This window comes from Phallusia mammillata, chromosome 3 (assembly GCF_965637545.1).
Source record: "Phallusia mammillata chromosome 3, kaPhaMamm4.hap1.1, whole genome shotgun sequence".
In the NCBI taxonomy this organism is placed as follows: Eukaryota; Metazoa; Chordata; class Ascidiacea; order Phlebobranchia; family Ascidiidae; genus Phallusia; species Phallusia mammillata.
The window spans coordinates 6,588,952-6,606,837 of NC_137254.1; the positions used below are offsets into that span (position 1 = coordinate 6,588,952).

Consider the following 17,886-nt stretch of genomic DNA (forward strand, 5'->3'; position numbering starts at 1 on the left):
CTGTAGATTGGAATGGAGTGCTTTTCACCATTGTAAACGAAACGATCCCAGTTGATTATGCTCATTCACAAACGGATATAGATTCAACGATTATGATATTTTATCGATGAATTACTTCGCACTATTAATTAGATTGTTACAGATACAAAATATATTATCCAATTACTGTATATGTTTCCTGTACTCGTGTATTTAAAATTTTTCCCCGATTTGGTTATGTTTTGTTAGGTATTATTAACAATGGGCTGTGCCGCCGTTGTTTACATCGCTGTTAATTTTCACATCATCGTTGTTAAACAAATTCAGACAGGCCAGTAAAAATAAAATAAGACACTATTATCATTATCAAGTGGTTTCGGCGTCAAACATCAACGAAAACGCGATGTCTTATTCCTTTTTGCAAAGCAAATCATCATGTACTTTGGCTCTTTGTGTGGCTGAAGATCGCAGAAAAACCATTGTTCAATACTGACCATCGCATTACGGCTGTTGACACAAATTTATTTAGTACCCTACCCTTGATCTTATGTTTTCTTGGACTTAATTTTTTTAAGTTCTGAATGTTAATATTTTATCGATTTGAAACAGAAACAGAATTTTATCGATTTGAAACAGAAGGTCGAACTTGTTTCAACCAATCAAGTAACCTGCAGTTTCTGGCGTTTCAACCGCAAATGAGATGTCTTCCTTGCGAAGAATAATAAACAAAATTTTTCCAAAAGGTCTCGTCCAGTTTATTTAGCAATGCTTCTTGGGCTTTTCCAATAGCGAACGCAAATATTTACGCGAAACTTAGTTGTACCAAGCTTTTACTATCAACCTAAGCCAGTCAGTTGGTAGCGATAATTCTGAAAGCAACCTATCACATTCCCACTAACAGAAGTCCACTTTAGCAAGCTGCTTCTACAATATTTTGATATTGTCTGTTGAACACATTTAAAGTGAATTTGTGCAAACTTTTCATTAGTTGTATACCAAAATAGCCCGTTTTTGACTCGCTAGCTCAAAGCTTACGAGGAAGTTAAAATGTGTTGCACCAAATTCAACTGTATTGAGAAATCATGTTTGGACTTTGTAATATTTCCTGTCGCAGTTAATTAGGATTTAGATGCGACATTGTGATCTGGTGTTTGCGAGCTTTAACGGTATGTTTTGTCTCGTGCTGTGACTGGACGCTGCTTTGTGTGGGATTTTTATTTTTCAACGTGCATTAAAACATAATTATTAATAATACCAGTTATACAGTCGCCGAACAGACGCTGACTCAAAAGTTGAATACAAAGGAAATCACCCTACCAACATTTTTTTGCACTACGATGCACATTACAGATATGGGACTTTGTTTGCCAGCTTGTGTGATGTTTGTTTTTGCTAGCTGTTCATTCTTAATGTCTTCAATAGCTGGGACATACGGACAAATAGCCTTCGACACAACAACTTTGTCTTGATAATGCACTTTTCTATCAGGGATTTTTTGACATCCAATTTACAACAAACCTCACAAATGATAACGTAAAAGTGTGAAAGTTTATTAGATGTTTAATGTACAATAACAGACATAGAAACTGAATTAAGTCTTAGGTATTAAGCACAAACGGTGGACGAATTCCAAATCGAAAGCACATACATATAACTCATTAATGAAATGAACGTCGAGCTAGTTGGTACAAAATTGGCACTTAGTTACTGAATCATGAGAATACAGGAACCTGAAGCGGTCGAAGCTTTATTGAGCAGTGGCGCCATTTCCGAGATATGTTGGAAACGTGTTAAGAGGTAAAGCGACGCGAAAATGGCGTTTATAAAGAGGGAATGGTGATTCAAAAAGGCAAATAGCACGCTTCGATCCGCATTAGCGAACACGATAAATTTACACCGCTCAATGCCATATGTTGCAAACAAAATTTGAACGACAAGTCATGTTTACGAAGTTAAAATTATATTGCACTTTGTTTAGCCACAACTTTGTACCATAATAATGGTTTGAAACCACGTGACTGCTTCATACTAAAAAAAAATACATTGAAACATTCTTGAAATACCAGCAATACATGCTAGTTATGAATTGACTAATCGGTAGGAGGCTGCTCGTTTGTCTCAGTGCATACTTGCGTGGTTGTCAGTTATATGACGTCACCTACTATCTTCAGATTACACGCGATGTGACGTTATTTGTGCAATTAATGATTGTATTGATCAGGAATATTGCATGACACTAACGATGCAGTGTTGCAGTGTGAATTATTTTGACACACAACATAAGTTGGCGACTCCCATGACTAGACATACAACAATTTAAGGTGACAACCTAACAATATACCAGTGAAACAATGTCTATGAACGATCTTAAATTTACCATACAAAGGTTTCTAGATTGCAGTTGAGCCATGACATATTTACTATTAGCAATGCCGTTTGACATGAGGGAATTACGAACTGAACAGCGTTGAGACTACTATATGTTTTACTTTTGTTGTATTTCAAAAATCTCAGAATAAAGATTTTCGATCAGAAACGTTTTGACACACTACAGTGAGTTTGGTTATTTGTACCGTTTTGGAGAGTAGGTGATATAACTTAGCAGTTAATACACAAGTTGGTCCGGCATATTTAGTTCTTCTACCAAACGACAAGGCAATCAACCAGCAACTCCTAAAACACATGTTGTTCGAAATATTGTCTTGACTAATTTGCGGGGGTTGTTTCGTTGCTTCCTATCGGTATACGTTTGATCCTTTATATAACGCGCCCACTGTCTGACGATGTGTGATGACAGACGCGTATGAAGTTTTAAATAGGTAGACACTAAATTTTTGTTGCATTTAGTAATTAACAATTTCGACGTGCATCCGATTTAATGAGGTGAACATAATTTTAACATGGCTGAAGCTTATGAAACCATTGAAGTTAAAGGACACCAAGCATCTCATAACACAAAGAATGCAGGTGGGTTGAAATATGTAATTAGCAAACATTTATCTGCAACAATATTAGAAACTTTCTGCATTGGGGTGTAATTAGCGCATTTTGTGCCTAATTTGTATAAATGTGCGCGGTAACTTAACATTAGTTTGAGGTTGTTATAATTGGAAATTAGCAATGCATTTAAAAAAATACCGCCAAGTAATGTTGAGATCATTATGTTAATAATGTTGAGATCATCATAGGCATTGTTTACAAACTAGATTTAGCTTTCAATCAAACAGTTCCATATCACATCCTGTACATACTTTTATATTTGGTTTTATCAAGCAGGAAGTCATGAGACATTCCATAACGTGTTCGAAGGACCTGCAGCAAATTTTCAAACAGATAGTAATAACAGAAAGAAAACAATTAGTAGGACAGTGAGCAACTATGGTAAGTTGTTTTACGTGGTTATTTGTTCTACACAAGCAGATAGTTCAAAAAATATCACTTTTTTGTTCAGTTTTCTGCTATTAAAGATTTTTGCTTACTTTCGAGTTTGAATTAACGATTTGTAATTTGCAATGTTGTACAAATGTACACAGAAAATGTCACAACACAATCAAGTGGCCATTCTCCAAAACGTTCGTCAAAGCAAAAGTTGTCGTATGTGATCATTTTCTTGGTGTGTGCGGTTGTTATCCTGGCTGCCTTGGAATTGGTTTTCGGGATACTTAATTTTACAATAAACCAGGTGAGGGAAAAGTTTTAAAATAAATTCGGCAAGATATGTGATTAAGTCTATATTTTATTATTACTACATGTTTTGTTGTTTCAGAAACTAAACGAAAATATTTTTCAAAGTAAGTAAATCATTATATAAGTGATTTCCAATAAATATTTTTTGGTATCACTAAACTTCATGACTTGTTCAGGCAACATATGTCTAAAACCCATTTTAAATTGGTAAGCAAATTAGTGCGTATGAAATACCAAGTTGAGAACACCGATCGACTAATCTAATAAAATATATTCATACCGTAATAAAACTTATACCACAATGTGGATGTGAGAGTGTGTTAAAAACTAAAAAAAGGTTAGTCGAAATATAGGTGGATCTATTCATCATATTATTTTATAGCACTGCAGACGACAGCAAAACCACCGCTTGGTACTTTTTCCAACCCTGCCCGTTCATGTGTTGAACTGAGAGATGCAGGATTCAAAGATGGAATCTACGTCATAAAACCGTCACTCACATCGTTTGAAGTAGATACATTTTTGATACATTAAAAAAAATGTTTTTCAGATATGCTAACTCGTAAAATTTCTTATATCTTCTTGGTCTTACACCAGTGATATGCAACAAGCAGTCAGTAATTTTTTTATTTGCATTACGTTAACTTTCGTCGTTTATTAGCGGTTCAAGGGTAAAAAGTGTTCTGTAAAAAACGGTGATTGGTGTTTGAAGGCAGACTAAGTGTCTGCAACTAGGGATGTTCAAAGTAGAATAACGGAACCTTTGGATTCGAATCCAGTTAGATTCGAATCAATTTTTTTTATATTGGTAATTGGAACCGATATAAATGTGTGCTCTCGACGTTGGCAAAAATGTAATTTAAATGTAAACACATGTGTTACGCTTTTTCGTCGACGCCCGGTCAATGTTCCCGTTTCAAAGACGGCAAGTGCATCGTCGCCGTCAACTCACGACGTTATAACGCCAAGTCGCGAGTTGCTATAACAACGCCATAACGACAGTTGTTCGTTGAAGGCATAATTAACGGTTAGCGCACTTGTTACGCATCTGATGTGGTTATGCTTCTGTCATTAAATGAAGTACTGGCGACTTTTTGCAACGTTTACAAGCATCTAATTGTTTCCGACTTTTTTTCGACACAACAAAAATTTGAAGGTGATGGCGTTAGGCAGCGAACGGAAGCATATTGTCTGTTAATATTGCAAAAACAGTGATGGAATCCCATAACATACGACGTTTGCGTCATTTTTTAACCCCATACAAACATAAAAATTCTGTACACGCTGCAAAGTTAACATTTTGTGTTGCAAAATCGCTGGTAACTTAATTGGAATTTAAAATCGCTCAATGTCTCAGCTTTACATCACCCAATGTTTTAACTTTGCTAGAGTGCCTGTTTGTGCAGTTGTTTTAGGTTAACAAACGTTATATATTAGTCCACTAGGGAGTCTATGTCTGTCCTCTACCATCAACAAATCAAATTACCACAGCATGCTTACAACATAATTACTTCTGCTAAAGGCAACAATAACACTAAATAAAATTGTGTAGGTTATTTTTTAACCTTATGCTAATTTTTCTGGCTTAGTGGATTTTGGGTCATTTAGTTTCAATGCAATTGTGCAAAGTTTTTTCCCAGTGTTTTTCTTTGTTTTGGTTGGTTCTTTTTTACATTATAAATGTAAAATATGTTTTGCAATGTATTAAGCTGGTCTACCTTAGTTGTTGTCAAGATTAATGATTGCTCAGTCAAAAGTAATATAAGAATTGGATTCGATATTTTAGATTCGCATCAATTATTCTAGAATACCCAATTATTCCACTTTGAACATCCCTATCCACAACCATTTCCATTTGCATTCCCATTTACAAAAATGATCTGGAAAGTACTTGTTCTTAGGCTCACTGTGACATGGAAGCTGCTGGCGGTGGATGGATTCTAGCAGCAACTATTAACGACAATTTCAATTTAACAGAAACTTATGACGATTTGTGGTTTCTGACGACAAACACTAACCAAACTTCTTCGGGTAAACTATATTACTTTAGTTACACCGAAAATGTATGCTTACTTTTCTATTTGCAATTTAAGGCTACCAAAACTGGATGAACACAAATACGTTTGGATCACTTGAAACTTGCACAAGTTCAGACTTTAAAAGTCAAGCTTATTATGAATATCAGGCAAATAATGTGTGACGTAAAAATATGCTTAAAATACAACAAGGAAATATTTCTAGGGCAAAGACATTATGTTACGTCATGTTCCAAACCAAACACCACTGAATTTTAGCAGAGAGCAGAGTTTTCTGCAATATCAAACAGCAAACGGATTTATGGAAAATTATGGAGGAAATTTGCAAAAAATTTACAATTACCATTACCCACTGAAGCCAGCGAATGGTATGGCTTTTTTTGTTTGACGGTTCTGAAAAAAAAACATTGCTGATGCTACAAATTCCTGTATGAGAGCATGCATTAAATACCACTACTGCTACCGAAAGAACCGACCTGTTATAAAATAGCTAAAGTTTAGTTTGAAACCAAAATATATCGTTTATTATCGTTTTTTTATTGATTGTAAAATTCAGCTGTTTACCCTGATGTGAATTCAATCCTGGATCGACTTGCTGCAAAATCAACAGAAATCACAAATTTAATTTCTGATTTCTATTTTTACGACTACGGTTCAAGCTCTAATCGGTTGCATGATAATAATTTGTTTGGAGAAAATTACGGAATGGTGGTAAGTGATTAAAGTTTCACATTGTCGTTGGAATTCAAGGATAAATGATTATTTAGATCTCATTCTACACACATCAATATTGCTATTCCAAATATGGATCCAATTGTCAGGCTGGCTCGTTAACTTACGGATTGGATTACAAGTAAGTCAAATTTGTCAAAAGTCAGTTTTTCGAAGTGAGATTTACGTTTTCATTGATTAAGATGCGCTCTTGGCAACATTGTGTGGTCCAGCAGGAAAACGCAACCATTCTTTGCTTTGTTTGCTGTGGGAAATTTTGATCAGTGCCGCATTTCCTTAAGATTTGATGTAAGCGTATAATGCGTGATTACCATTATTTTAAATGGATCTTTGATATTTTTTCAGGTGGACGGCCGTCGACCGGTAGCGGATTCAAAAGTTTTGTACAAAGGCAATCACACTCTAAACAGTTTCTTTTTACATTATGAAGCGGGATGTAAATATGGCACGACAAATGCAAGCTTGTGTGATATTTTGTTTTATGTCGTTAATGTTAAGGTAAATTGTACTGAAAATGTAAAACAAAATATTGTAGATATTGGCCATAGCTCTAAGTATCTTTCGTGTAGATTCCTCATGTTTGTTTATGCAATTTATCATCAATTTTTTTCTAATATTATTTAACAAAAGTCAGTCCGAAATTATTGGCAAACTTATTTTGTTTGTTTGTTGAAATCAAATATTTGCGTGTAGAATAAAGGTAGAAAAACTCACATAGTGTAGGTTTTTGCAACAATTAAATGATTTACATTTTTTTCTGAAAACAAAACTGTGCACTGGAATTAGGTTGGCAGTAACTATTTTCTTGAAATTAACCTTCCGCTATCACACAGGATTGGAAATCATCCGCAGTTCCCGAAATTAGTTTAACCAACAATGGATACAGTACATACTATTCTTTTGATTGGTTGATTCACACAGCTGTATCCAACACACTTTTTGGTTACACAATGATTTCGAGGTAAACTGTTGTTCAAAGTTCTGTTGTAATTTTTGGAAAGTTGTTGATTAATGTTAATATTCAGGAAGGGTGGTGTTTTGATTCCTGAAGCAGAGATCAACAATGTTACTTACAAAATATTGGAAATAATTTCAGAAACAGACAACTTTTGTAAGTAAAAAACTATCAGTTTACACGTCAATCATTTATGCATGCTTAACTATTGAAAAGGTAAAAAAGAATATCCGTTATGTATACTTAGCTTTCCTATTATTTTAATCAGTTTTGCTTAAGGTCCAGATTGCTCTTATGACGAAGACGTACTTTCAGTACCAGTTCAATTTTCCATCGGAAACGATTCAGTGGTTAACTCGATGCTGCCACCAAGTGCAAAACCTCTACCGACCGGTTTTGTTCAGTTTCGTGCTTATGGAAAAACTGGAAGCGTCTACGCAATGTGTCCTGCTGTAAAGTAAGACCACTATATACATAACAGCGGTTGTAGATTACGTGTAGATATCGCACCACCAGTGACTCAAATCAAATAAATATTCAAACATTGTTCAATTGACACTAAAGAGGATTTATTGCATTTATAAATCTGTACAAAAAATACAAACATGAACAAAAAATGTTTAGGTGAGACTTTTTTAGAGGGATGTACTTTTTAAAAGTTCCAATTTGTTTAGAGTGAACGATTGGCGAAGCGAATTTGTTTGTGTTGGAGGAATGAAAAATCCAGATTCTCGATACTTGGACGATTGCAATGATTTTACAAGTAACTTTTCTTTTTTTAAGGGTTTTCTTTGAACTTATCTTTTATTCTCACTGTAGATTGGAATGGATTGCTGTTTACCATCTTGAACGAAACGACTCCAGTTGAATATTCTCATTCACAAAGTGATTTAGATTCAACATTTATGATATTTTATCGTTAATTTTTTATCCAAATCGACATCAATTTCGCATAATTACGGGGACTATACCAGTTGATATGAGGATGTTTGTTTCGCACTATTAATTAGATTGCTACATATACAAAATATATCACCCAATTATTTTATATGTTTGTTGTATTTGTGTATATAAAATATAACCTGGTTTGATCATATTCTGGTATTAATAAGAATGAGATGTACTGAAATCGTTTGTATCGTTGTTATTTTGTACATCATGGTTGTTAACAAATTCAGACAGGCGAGTAAAAATCAATACCAATGCATTTCGGCTATGACACTATTATTATTATCTAGTAGTTTGGGGGTGAAACATCTACGAAACATGTTATCGTAGTCGTATTATTTAATTGCAAACCAAATCATCATGCACTTTGAGTTACTTCAGATCGGATAAGTTGACAAAGGTGTTGCAGGAAAACCATGATTAAATACGGACCATCGCGTCACGGCGGTTGCCACAAATTTATTTTGTACTTTACCCTTGATCACTTTGTTTTTTTGAACCTAATTATTTTTTTAGATGTAATAACTGTGTATAAGTAGCTTATTTGTCTTCATAAACCGTTTTGAATTACTCACTTACAACTTACAAATGCATTGTAAGTGCTTTTCATTGTAAATGCATTGTAAGTGCTTGTGCTTTTCCAATAGTAAAACAAAATATTGATGCGAAACTTAGTTGTATCAAACTTTTAATATTAATGTAAGCCAGTCAGTAGGTAGCGATAATTCTGTAAACAACCTATTACACTCGCACTAACGAAACCGACTTTGACAAGCAGCTTCTACAATATCTTGGTAGTGTCTGTTGAAGATATTTGAGGTAAAAGCACTGAACTAAAAAATAATATAACGTTCTCAATTATTAACCATGTTTACATGCGTCGTCTTCAAACGGATCGTATTAAGCCTCAACAGGGGCGGCTAGTGCGAGGGGGCTGCGGATCTGCAGCACCCCCTAGATATTTTTATTTAATATAATATTAATAACATTCCTACATAATATTCCAATATTACAGATAACTTTCATTATACTTTTTTATTCTTTAGCAGTATATAAGTTAACAAGTATAATTTCCACCTTGATCGGCATTTTTTCCCTTTTTTTGAAAAAAAATGCCAGTTTTCGAAAAAAGTATTTTTATGTTATCTATGGTGGAGCTGCAGCTCCAGTTTCGTGACGTTTTCAGTTGTGCGCATGCGCACTTGGAAAAGCTGCATGCCAGGCGAAATAGGCGACAGGGGGCTGTGGCTCGCGCAGCCCCTCCCGTGACGTAGCGCTAGTTGTGTTGTCTGCTTCGCGTCAGTGAACTCCAAAGCCAAACCCGTGTACTGTATATTTAAGTTTGACAGTGAGTGCAGTTAACTAATTATTTTACTATCATTAAATTTATTGTTTGACTGTTAGTGGTGACTTTTTAAGATGACTGTAAGTGGGTTTCAGTTTTTACAAGTATCATTGAATTAAATAAGTGTATCTAACACCTTGGAAAAGAAAAAAAGTCATCTAACACCTTGAAAAGTCACAATTAACCTTTATATTAAATAACTGAAGTAAATAGTTTTATGAAAGTGTTACGGAATTATTTCAGCAGCTTTGGGAATTCGTCTAAGAGATCTTTCCAGTGGCGATATTAAACTCCAATCAACCCCTTAAGCCTAACTCTGTACCTTTAAAACCAAAACTACCTCCCTAATTCGGAAACGGCCCGAACCCTGCAATAACGACTCACCACTAAGCCAAAGAGAGACCACAAACTGGTTTCACTAATAGGCGCCTTGTTTAAGTAAACAATAAAATACACTGGCGTAAAACAACACGTATTTCCAACTTCAATTCGCTGCGCTCAATAATTAAATCAGTCAACGCCAGTACAACACAGAACAGAAACCAACAGGTGTAACTCGCAAGGAGTCCAGAGGAAGACTGACCTTCGTTATTTTACTCGCACGTTCGACGCGGCCACGTACGTGGAAGAAACAATCACGTGACGACCAAGAGCACATCCGGGAACGATACAACAATCAAGCGTAATTAGTGGCGGGGAAGGTCGATCATACAAACGGCGAAAAGACTACTATTACAATATAAAACAAATAGGTGAATGGTGTGTAGTGAAACAAGATATATACAGCGTGTGGTAAAACAAGATATATGCCGTGGAAATATGATATAGTGAAAATATGATTGGCAAAACAAACCGATTAAACACAACAATCGTAACAGGTGGTAAAACAAGATATATGCCATGGAAATATGATGTAGTGAAAATATGATTGGCAAAACAAACCAATTAGACACAACAACAATAACGGAGTTAACAATAACCGTTGCCTTTCATCTGTTAGTACTATTTTAGCGTATTTTCAACCGCTAGGTTTCAGCAGCTGTGTCCTGTGTTTGTCGTGCCATTGTACCGTCATAAGTTACTGTGCTTGTCGCGTTCAAGTGCACGTGAACAAAATAAAATACGATACGATACGTCAGAATTTAACAAAATGACAAACAGTAACTGTTGCCACTACGTTTGAATAAAAACTAATTATGACCCACCAAACAAAATGGACTTAAAACCCAGGATGTAACTTTTTTTTCGACCACAGGCTGAAGAATATCGTGGGGGTTCGGCCGTTTCAAAAAGGTTAAGAACCACTGATCTAACCCATTTTTAATTGGTAAACAAAATAGCACATATCAAATACCACGTTGAGAACACAGATCAACTAATCTAATCAAATAAATTCAGGCCTAAATCAAACTTATACCCCAATGTGGATATGAGAGTGTTTTTAAAACTAAAAAAAATAAGTTAGTCCTACATATAAGTAGATTGATTCATCATATTATTTTGTAGCACTGCAGACGACTGCAAAACGACCGCTTGGTACTTTCTCCAATCCTGTCCGTTCATGTGTTGAACTGAGAGATGCTGGATTTAAAGATGGAATCTACGTCATAAAACCGTCACTCACACCGTTTGAAGTACATACATTTTTATACATTTGAATTTTTTTTTTTCAGATATGCTCTTAACTCTTAAAATATCTTATATCGTCTTTGTCTTACACCAGTGATACGCAACAAACAGTTTAGTATTTTTTTACTTTGCATAAGGTTACTTTTCGTCGTTTTTTAGCGGTTCAAGGGTAAAAAGTGTTCTGTAAAAAAACGGTCATTGGTGTTTGAAAGCAGATTACGTGTCTACAACCATTTCCATTTGCATTCCCATTTAAAAAATGATCTGGAAAGCACTTGTTCTTAGGCTCACTGTGACATGGAAGCTGCTGGCGGTGGATGGATTCTAGCAGCAACTATTAACGACAATCTCAATATAACAGAAACTTATGATGATATGTGGTTTCTGACGACCAACACTAACCAAACTTCCTTGGGTAAACTGTATTACTTTAATTACACCGGAAATATATGCTTACTTTTCTATTTGCAATTTAAGGCTACCAAAACTGGATGAACACAAATACGTTTGGATCACTTGAAACTTGCACAAGTTCAGACTTTAAAAGTCAAACTTATTATGAATATGAGGCAAATAGTGTGTGACGTAAAAATATGCTTAAAATACAACAAGGAAATATTTCTAGGGCAAAGACATTATGTTACGTCATGTTCCAAACCAAACACCACTGAATTTTAGCAGAGAGCAGAGTTTTCTGCAATACCAAACTGCAAACGGATTTATGAAAAATTATGGAGGAAATTTGCAAAACATTTACAATCACCATTACCCACTGAAGCCAGCGAATGGTATGGCGTTTTTGTTTGACGGTTCTAATCAGGTTTGGGTAAAGAGTCCTATCAGTCGAGTCTCAAGTCAAGTCAGTAGGGGTTCGAGTCCCAAGTCAAGTCGAGTCAAGTCATTAGCGGTTCGAGTCAAGGCAAGGCCCAAAATGTTTTTTGCAAGGAAAGGTTTAGGATTTCGATAGTTAATATATTTGAATGAATCATCTCGACTTTTTTCCTTAAAAACGGACACCACTTCATTACAGTGAACATATCCCATCAACGTCCCTTTCTTAAAGTAGGGTCAACTTTAATGCAACACGTTAATTGACACTCATTAAACAGCTTGGAAAAAAACGTCAATCTGTTCAAAGGAGTTTTTCAAAACCAAAAATTTATATTTTACTGCATGCGCTAGAGCGTTTGTTCGGTAATATAAGCGCGTATAAAAGTGAATACTTGGCCTTGACATGTACTGTATTCGATTACCTTAACCCAAGCAACAGGTACAACGCTTAATGCCAGCATAAGAAAGTTTGTGCATGTAGCAGCGACTTTGTCACGTTAAAATTAAGCAAAAAATTAAATTGCTGCTGTTATTGGGCTGAAGCCAACTGAACCGATAATTCATTACAAGAAATTTCCATTTTGTTGGTGAAATAAAGAGTCCAAGTCAAGTCGAGTCTTTTCACAACTGAGACTCGAGTCAAGTCAAGTCTTTTAAAAAGGTGACTCAAATCGGACTCGAGTCTCCCCATCACTGGTTCCAACAAAAAAACATTGCTGATGCTATAAGTTGCTGTGTTAGAGCATGGATTAAATACCAACACTGCTACTGAAAGAAACGACATGCTATAAATTAGCTAAAGTTTAGTTTGAAACCAAAATATATCGTTTTTCATTGTTTGTAATTTCAGCTTTTTACCCTAATGTGAATTCAGTCCTGGACCGACTTGCTGCAAAATCAACAGAAATCACAAATTTAATTTATGATTTCTATTTTTACGACTACGGTTCAAGCTCTAATCGGTTGCATGATAATAATTTGTTTGGAGAAAATTACGGAATGGAGGTAAGTGATCTAAGTTTCACATTGTCGTTCGAATTTAATCGATAATTGAATATTTAGATCTCATTCTATACATTTCAATATTGCTATTTGAAGTATAGATCTAATTGTCAGACCCGCCCGTTAACCTACGGATTGGATTACAAGTAAGTCAAATTTGTCAAAAGCCTGCTTTTCGATGTGAGATTTACATTTTTATTAAGATGCGATCCTGGCAATATTATGCAGTCCAGCAGAAAAATACATCCATTCGTTGCTTTGTTTGCTGTGGTAAACTTTGATCAGTGCCCCGGTTCCATAACAGTTTCTTTTTACATTATGAAGCGGGATGTAAATATGGCGTGACGAATGCCAGCTTGTGTGATGTTTTGTTTTATACCATCAATGTTAAGGTAAATAGTGTTGGTCTGCTATTACTGCGCATAGATATAATTACTTCACAAATGTTGTTTTGAACTTCCTGTCTGCTAAAGCAGTGCTGGTAAAATATAAGCGTTTAAAATATTAAAAAAGTAAAAAAAATGTTGTCCATTTTGGCCATGGCTCTAAGTAGTTTTTGTGTAAGTTTCTGATGTATGTTGTAGTGATTTATCATCATTTTTTTCCAAATTATTTAACAAAAGTCAGTCCGAAATATTTGGCAAAAAGTTTGCCTGTAGAATAAAAGTAGAAAAAACTTGAATAAAATGAATAATTTATATTTATTTATTTCTGAAAACAAAACTGTGCATTAGAATAAGTTTGACAGTAACAATTTTGTTGACAATATCTTTCTGCTATCACACAGGATTGGAAATCATCCGGAATTCCCGAAATTAGGTTAAGCAACTATCAATACAGTACATACTATGATTTTGATTGGAGAATTTACAGCGCTGTATCCAACACGCTTTTTGGTTACACATTGATTTCGAGGTAAACTGTTGTTCAATGTTCTGTTGTTTAAACAAAACTTTTGGAAAATTGTTGATTAATTTTAATATTCAGAAAAGGTGGCGTTTTAATTCCTGAAGCAGAGATCAACAATGTTACTTACAAAATATTGGAACTAATTTCAGAAACAGACAACTTTTGTAAGTAAAAAATTAGCAGTTTACACGTCAATCATTTATGCATGCTTAACTATTGAAAAGGTGAAAAACAATATTCGTTATGTATACTATTTTTTAAGCATTGTCATCATCGGTGCACAGAGATTGTCGAAACGTCTGAACGATGTATTCTATATACACCAGTACCTTGGCAGTAATGTTTATGCTTAAATTACTTTTCAAGTCCGTGTATAGTGTTCCTAAGTATACTATTTTTTTTCTTAATAGTGCTTAAGCTTTCCTATTACTTTAATCACTTTTGTTTTTGCTTAAGGCCCGGATTGCTTTTATGATGATGACGTACTTTCAGTACCAGTTCAATTTTCCATCGGAAACGATTCAGTGGTTAACTCGATGCTGCCACCAAGTGTAAAACCTCTACCGACCGGTTTTGTTCAGTTTCGTGCTTATGGAAGAACTGGGAGCGTCTACGCAATGTGTCCTGCTGTAAAGTAAGACTGCTATGTACAAAACAGTGGTTGTAGAGTACGTGTAGATATCACACCACCCTTTTGACTAAAATTAAATAAATATTCAAACATTGTTCAATTGACACTAAAGGGGGATTATTGAATTTATAAATCTGTATAAGGTGGTACAAAAAAAGTTTAGGTAAGACTTATTTAGTGGGATGTACTTTTTAAAAGCTCCAATTTGTTTAGAGTGAACGATTGGCGAAGCGAATTTGTTTGTGTTGGAGGAATGAAAAATCCAGATTCTCGATACTTGGACGATTGCAATGATTTTACAAGTAACTTTTCTGTTTTTTTAAAAGGTTTCTTTGAACTTATCTTTTATTCTCACTGTAGATTGGAATGGATTGCTGTTTACCATCTTGAACGAAACGACTCCAGTTGAATATTCTCATTCACAAAGTGATTTAGATTCAACAATTATGATATTTTATCGTTAACTTTTTATCCAAATCGACATCAATTTCGGATAATTACGGGGACTATACCACTTGATATGAGGCTGTTTATTTCGCACTATTAATTAGATTGTTACATAAACAAAATCTATCACCCAATTATTTTGTATGTTTGCTGTACTTGTGTATATAAAATTTAACCTGGTTTGATCATATTCTGTTAGGTTTTAATAAGAATGAGTTGTACTGCAATCGTTTATATCGTTGTTATTTTTTACATCATCGTTGTTAAACAAATTCAGACAGGCCAGTAAAAATAAATACCAATGCATTTTGGCTATGACACTATTATTATTATCCAGTGGTTTGGGGGTGAAACATCTACGAAACATGTTATCGTAGTCTTATTATTTAATTGCAAACCAAATCGTCATGCACTTTGAGTTACTTAAGATCGGATAAGTTGCCAAAGGTGTTGCAGGAAACCGTGATAATATACTTACCATCGCATTACGGCAGTTGACACAAATTTATTTTGTACTTCACCCTTGATCATTTTGTTTTCTTGAACCTAATTATTTTTTCAGATGAAATAACTGTGTATAAGTAGCTTATTTGTCTGCAAAAAAACCGTCATGAATTACTCACTTACAACTTACAAATGCAATGTAAAGCTGCTACATTGGGCTCCGTGTAACTAGTTTAGTTCAGGTTTTAACAGTTAGTATAATGATGCTGAGTCCTAATATTAATACATTTCAAGAGTTAAAATACTGTAGCTGAGTTTTAAATTTTATTTTTTATCGATTTGAAACAGATGAAGACGAACGTGCTTCAACCAATTAAGTAACCTGCAGTTTATGGCATTTTAATCCGCAAAACAGTTTTCTGCCTTTTTCAAATACGTCTTGTCCAGTTTATTTAGCTTCAATGCTGCTTGTGCTTTTCGAATAGTGAAACCAATTATTTACGCGAAACTTATTTGTACCAAGCTTTCAATATCAATGTTTAACAATATGAGTATTGATAATGAATTAGAAGAACAGGAAGCGTTTACGAAATGTGTCCTGCTGTTAAGTAAGTCGCTCCAGGTTCATAAAACTGTACAAAAAATACAACAGTAAATATAAAAAAATTATTAAAGGTTTTAAAGTTACTGGGCTCTAATTAATGCCTAATTATACATCATCCGAATTTAAGGTAAATGATTGGCGAAGGGAATTTGTGTGTGTTGAAGGAATGAAGAATCCAGATAATTCCTACTTGGATGACTGCAATAACTTTACAAGTACAAACAGTTTGTGTGCTCAAATATTTTTTCTTCAAATATATTTTGTGTCAACCAGATTGGAACGGATTACCGAACAATGTAGTAAAGAAACTTACTCCAGTTGATTATGCTCATTTTCAGAGAGACTTGGATTCGACAATTATGATATTTTATCGATAAAAGTGATAAGTTACAAACTGTAAAAAGGTTATGTCGCTTCATTGTTTTGGCTATCACTGTAAATGTAAACTGAACCGATTTAATTCTTTTTGATGTTATTAATGAATATGGATTAATATACTTTCCTGTATTCACTTACGCATAGCCGCCGAGTAGGCGTTGGCGCCGCCACCTTGGGTTTCTAAAGCACGGTGGCGGTCACCGTGGATCTTTTGGTTAGATTGTTGCGATATCGTACGAAATATCGTCTAAAATTCCAAGAAAACTAAGAACGATTTTGTGTTTAAACTAGCGTGCTAGCGATTCAGCCACAAACCGTGGATTAAAACTGCAACCTCTTTTTTGGTTATTGTCTTGTTTATGACTTCAAACTAGAGATTATTCGGCCGAATTGGCCACTTTTGCAAAGATTCGGTTTCAGTCGAATATTTTTTTGCGATTCGGTCGAAACCGACTCTTTTACGAACACACATTTAAAGCCTTAAACGGGTCTTTTCTGCTTAGTACCAACGAAAATCGCGTCGATCAATTTATATTTTGCTACATTTTAGCTTTTTCCCACTGCAGACAATTGAAAATCAGTGATTCATTGTCGGATTGGCAATCATGCTTGATACAATTTTAAACCCCACAGAACTAAAGTAAAAAGTGAAACACAACCATTCTGCACTAATTGCCTGGTAGATTATGTTTTCATGTGAAACGCGTAGGGTACGACTTCGCGTGACGTCATAAATGATTCGGTCGAATTCATTCGGCAAAACCGCCGAATATTCGGTTTCGGTCGAATTAAAATTTCACCGATTCGGTACATCACTACTTCAAACACACTATTGTTCTCTAGTGAATGTATGTTCATTATTGTGTACAACAACAACTTGACGAAACAGTTTTAAACGTTGCTAATCCAGTGATAAACGTTACAGCAATGTGTTGCAATTGCCAACTAAATATTATTTTAAACATATCGATTTTTTTATTTTGACGAACGTTGCATTGTATGGGAAGTTTGTCGGACTTTGAGTTTGAGTTCTTGTGGGACGCATTAGCGACGTCACATAAATTGACGTCATATTTTATGTTCGCCATCTTGCATTTTTGTAAAACTCGGCATCAATTCACTTACCGATGCTTGTATTTGTGTTTTGTTTATCACATTATACGCCCATTTATTGATTTGAACATGTTTTGTAGCGAAAGATATATATTGTGTTCTGTTTAAAGAAATTCTGATGCAGGGAAAACGTTGGTGTTGCATCTTTAATTTTTTTCTATGATATCCGGCTAATTAAATCAAAATATTAAAATAAGTTCCATTCCTGTGTTTGTT

At 34.7% G+C, this 17,886-nt stretch overlaps 2 protein-coding genes and 1 pseudogene across 2 annotated transcripts; all 3 read left to right on the forward strand.

Moving 5' to 3' along the window:
• Positions 1-2,879: 2,879 nt before the first annotated feature.
• Positions 2,880-7,157, forward strand: LOC145219360 (uncharacterized). Its single transcript, XM_080086734.1, has 11 exons — positions 2,880-2,946; positions 3,256-3,360; positions 4,049-4,176; positions 5,568-5,715; positions 5,760-5,851; positions 5,908-6,070; positions 6,259-6,413; positions 6,470-6,555; positions 6,617-6,722; positions 6,780-6,932; positions 7,128-7,157. The coding sequence occupies exons 1-11, from the start codon at positions 2,880-2,882 to the stop codon at positions 7,155-7,157; spliced, it is 1,233 nt and encodes a 410-aa protein (XP_079942860.1).
• Positions 7,158-7,310: 153 nt separating this feature from the next.
• Positions 7,311-8,344, forward strand: LOC145219361 (uncharacterized; annotated as a pseudogene).
• Positions 8,345-10,517: 2,173 nt separating this feature from the next.
• On the forward strand, positions 10,518-16,556 carry LOC145219362 (intelectin-1-like). The gene is made up of 9 exons (XM_080086735.1): positions 10,518-10,563; positions 11,189-11,316; positions 11,597-11,726; positions 12,993-13,147; positions 13,932-14,059; positions 14,132-14,217; positions 14,510-14,687; positions 14,898-14,986; positions 16,453-16,556. Exons 1-9 carry the CDS (start codon positions 10,518-10,520, stop codon positions 16,554-16,556), a joined length of 1,044 nt encoding a protein of 347 aa, XP_079942861.1.
• The last annotated feature ends 1,330 nt before the right edge of the window (positions 16,557-17,886 follow it).

What these genes read in the sequence shown, in the direction of transcription:
- LOC145219360 (XM_080086734.1), top strand. Translation starts at nt 2,880, where the DNA reads ATGGCTGAAGCTTATGAAACCATTGAAGTTAAAGGACACCAAGCATCT. An exon ending in TAGGACAGTGAGCAACTATG is followed by an intron (nt 3,361 to 4,048) that starts GTAAGTTGTTTT and finishes ATTATTTTATAG; the next exon opens with CACTGCAGACGACAGCAAAA. An exon ending in GAGAAAATTACGGAATGGTG is followed by an intron (nt 6,414 to 6,469) that starts GTAAGTGATTAA and finishes ATGATTATTTAG; the next exon opens with ATCTCATTCTACACACATCA.
- LOC145219362 (XM_080086735.1), top strand. Translation starts at nt 10,518, where the DNA reads ATGATTGGCAAAACAAACCGATTAAACACAACAATCGTAACAGGTG. An exon ending in CACAACAATCGTAACAGGTG is followed by an intron (nt 10,564 to 11,188) that starts GTAAAACAAGAT and finishes ATTATTTTGTAG; the next exon opens with CACTGCAGACGACTGCAAAA. An exon ending in TTCAGAAACAGACAACTTTT is followed by an intron (nt 14,218 to 14,509) that starts GTAAGTAAAAAA and finishes TTTTTGCTTAAG; the next exon opens with GCCCGGATTGCTTTTATGAT.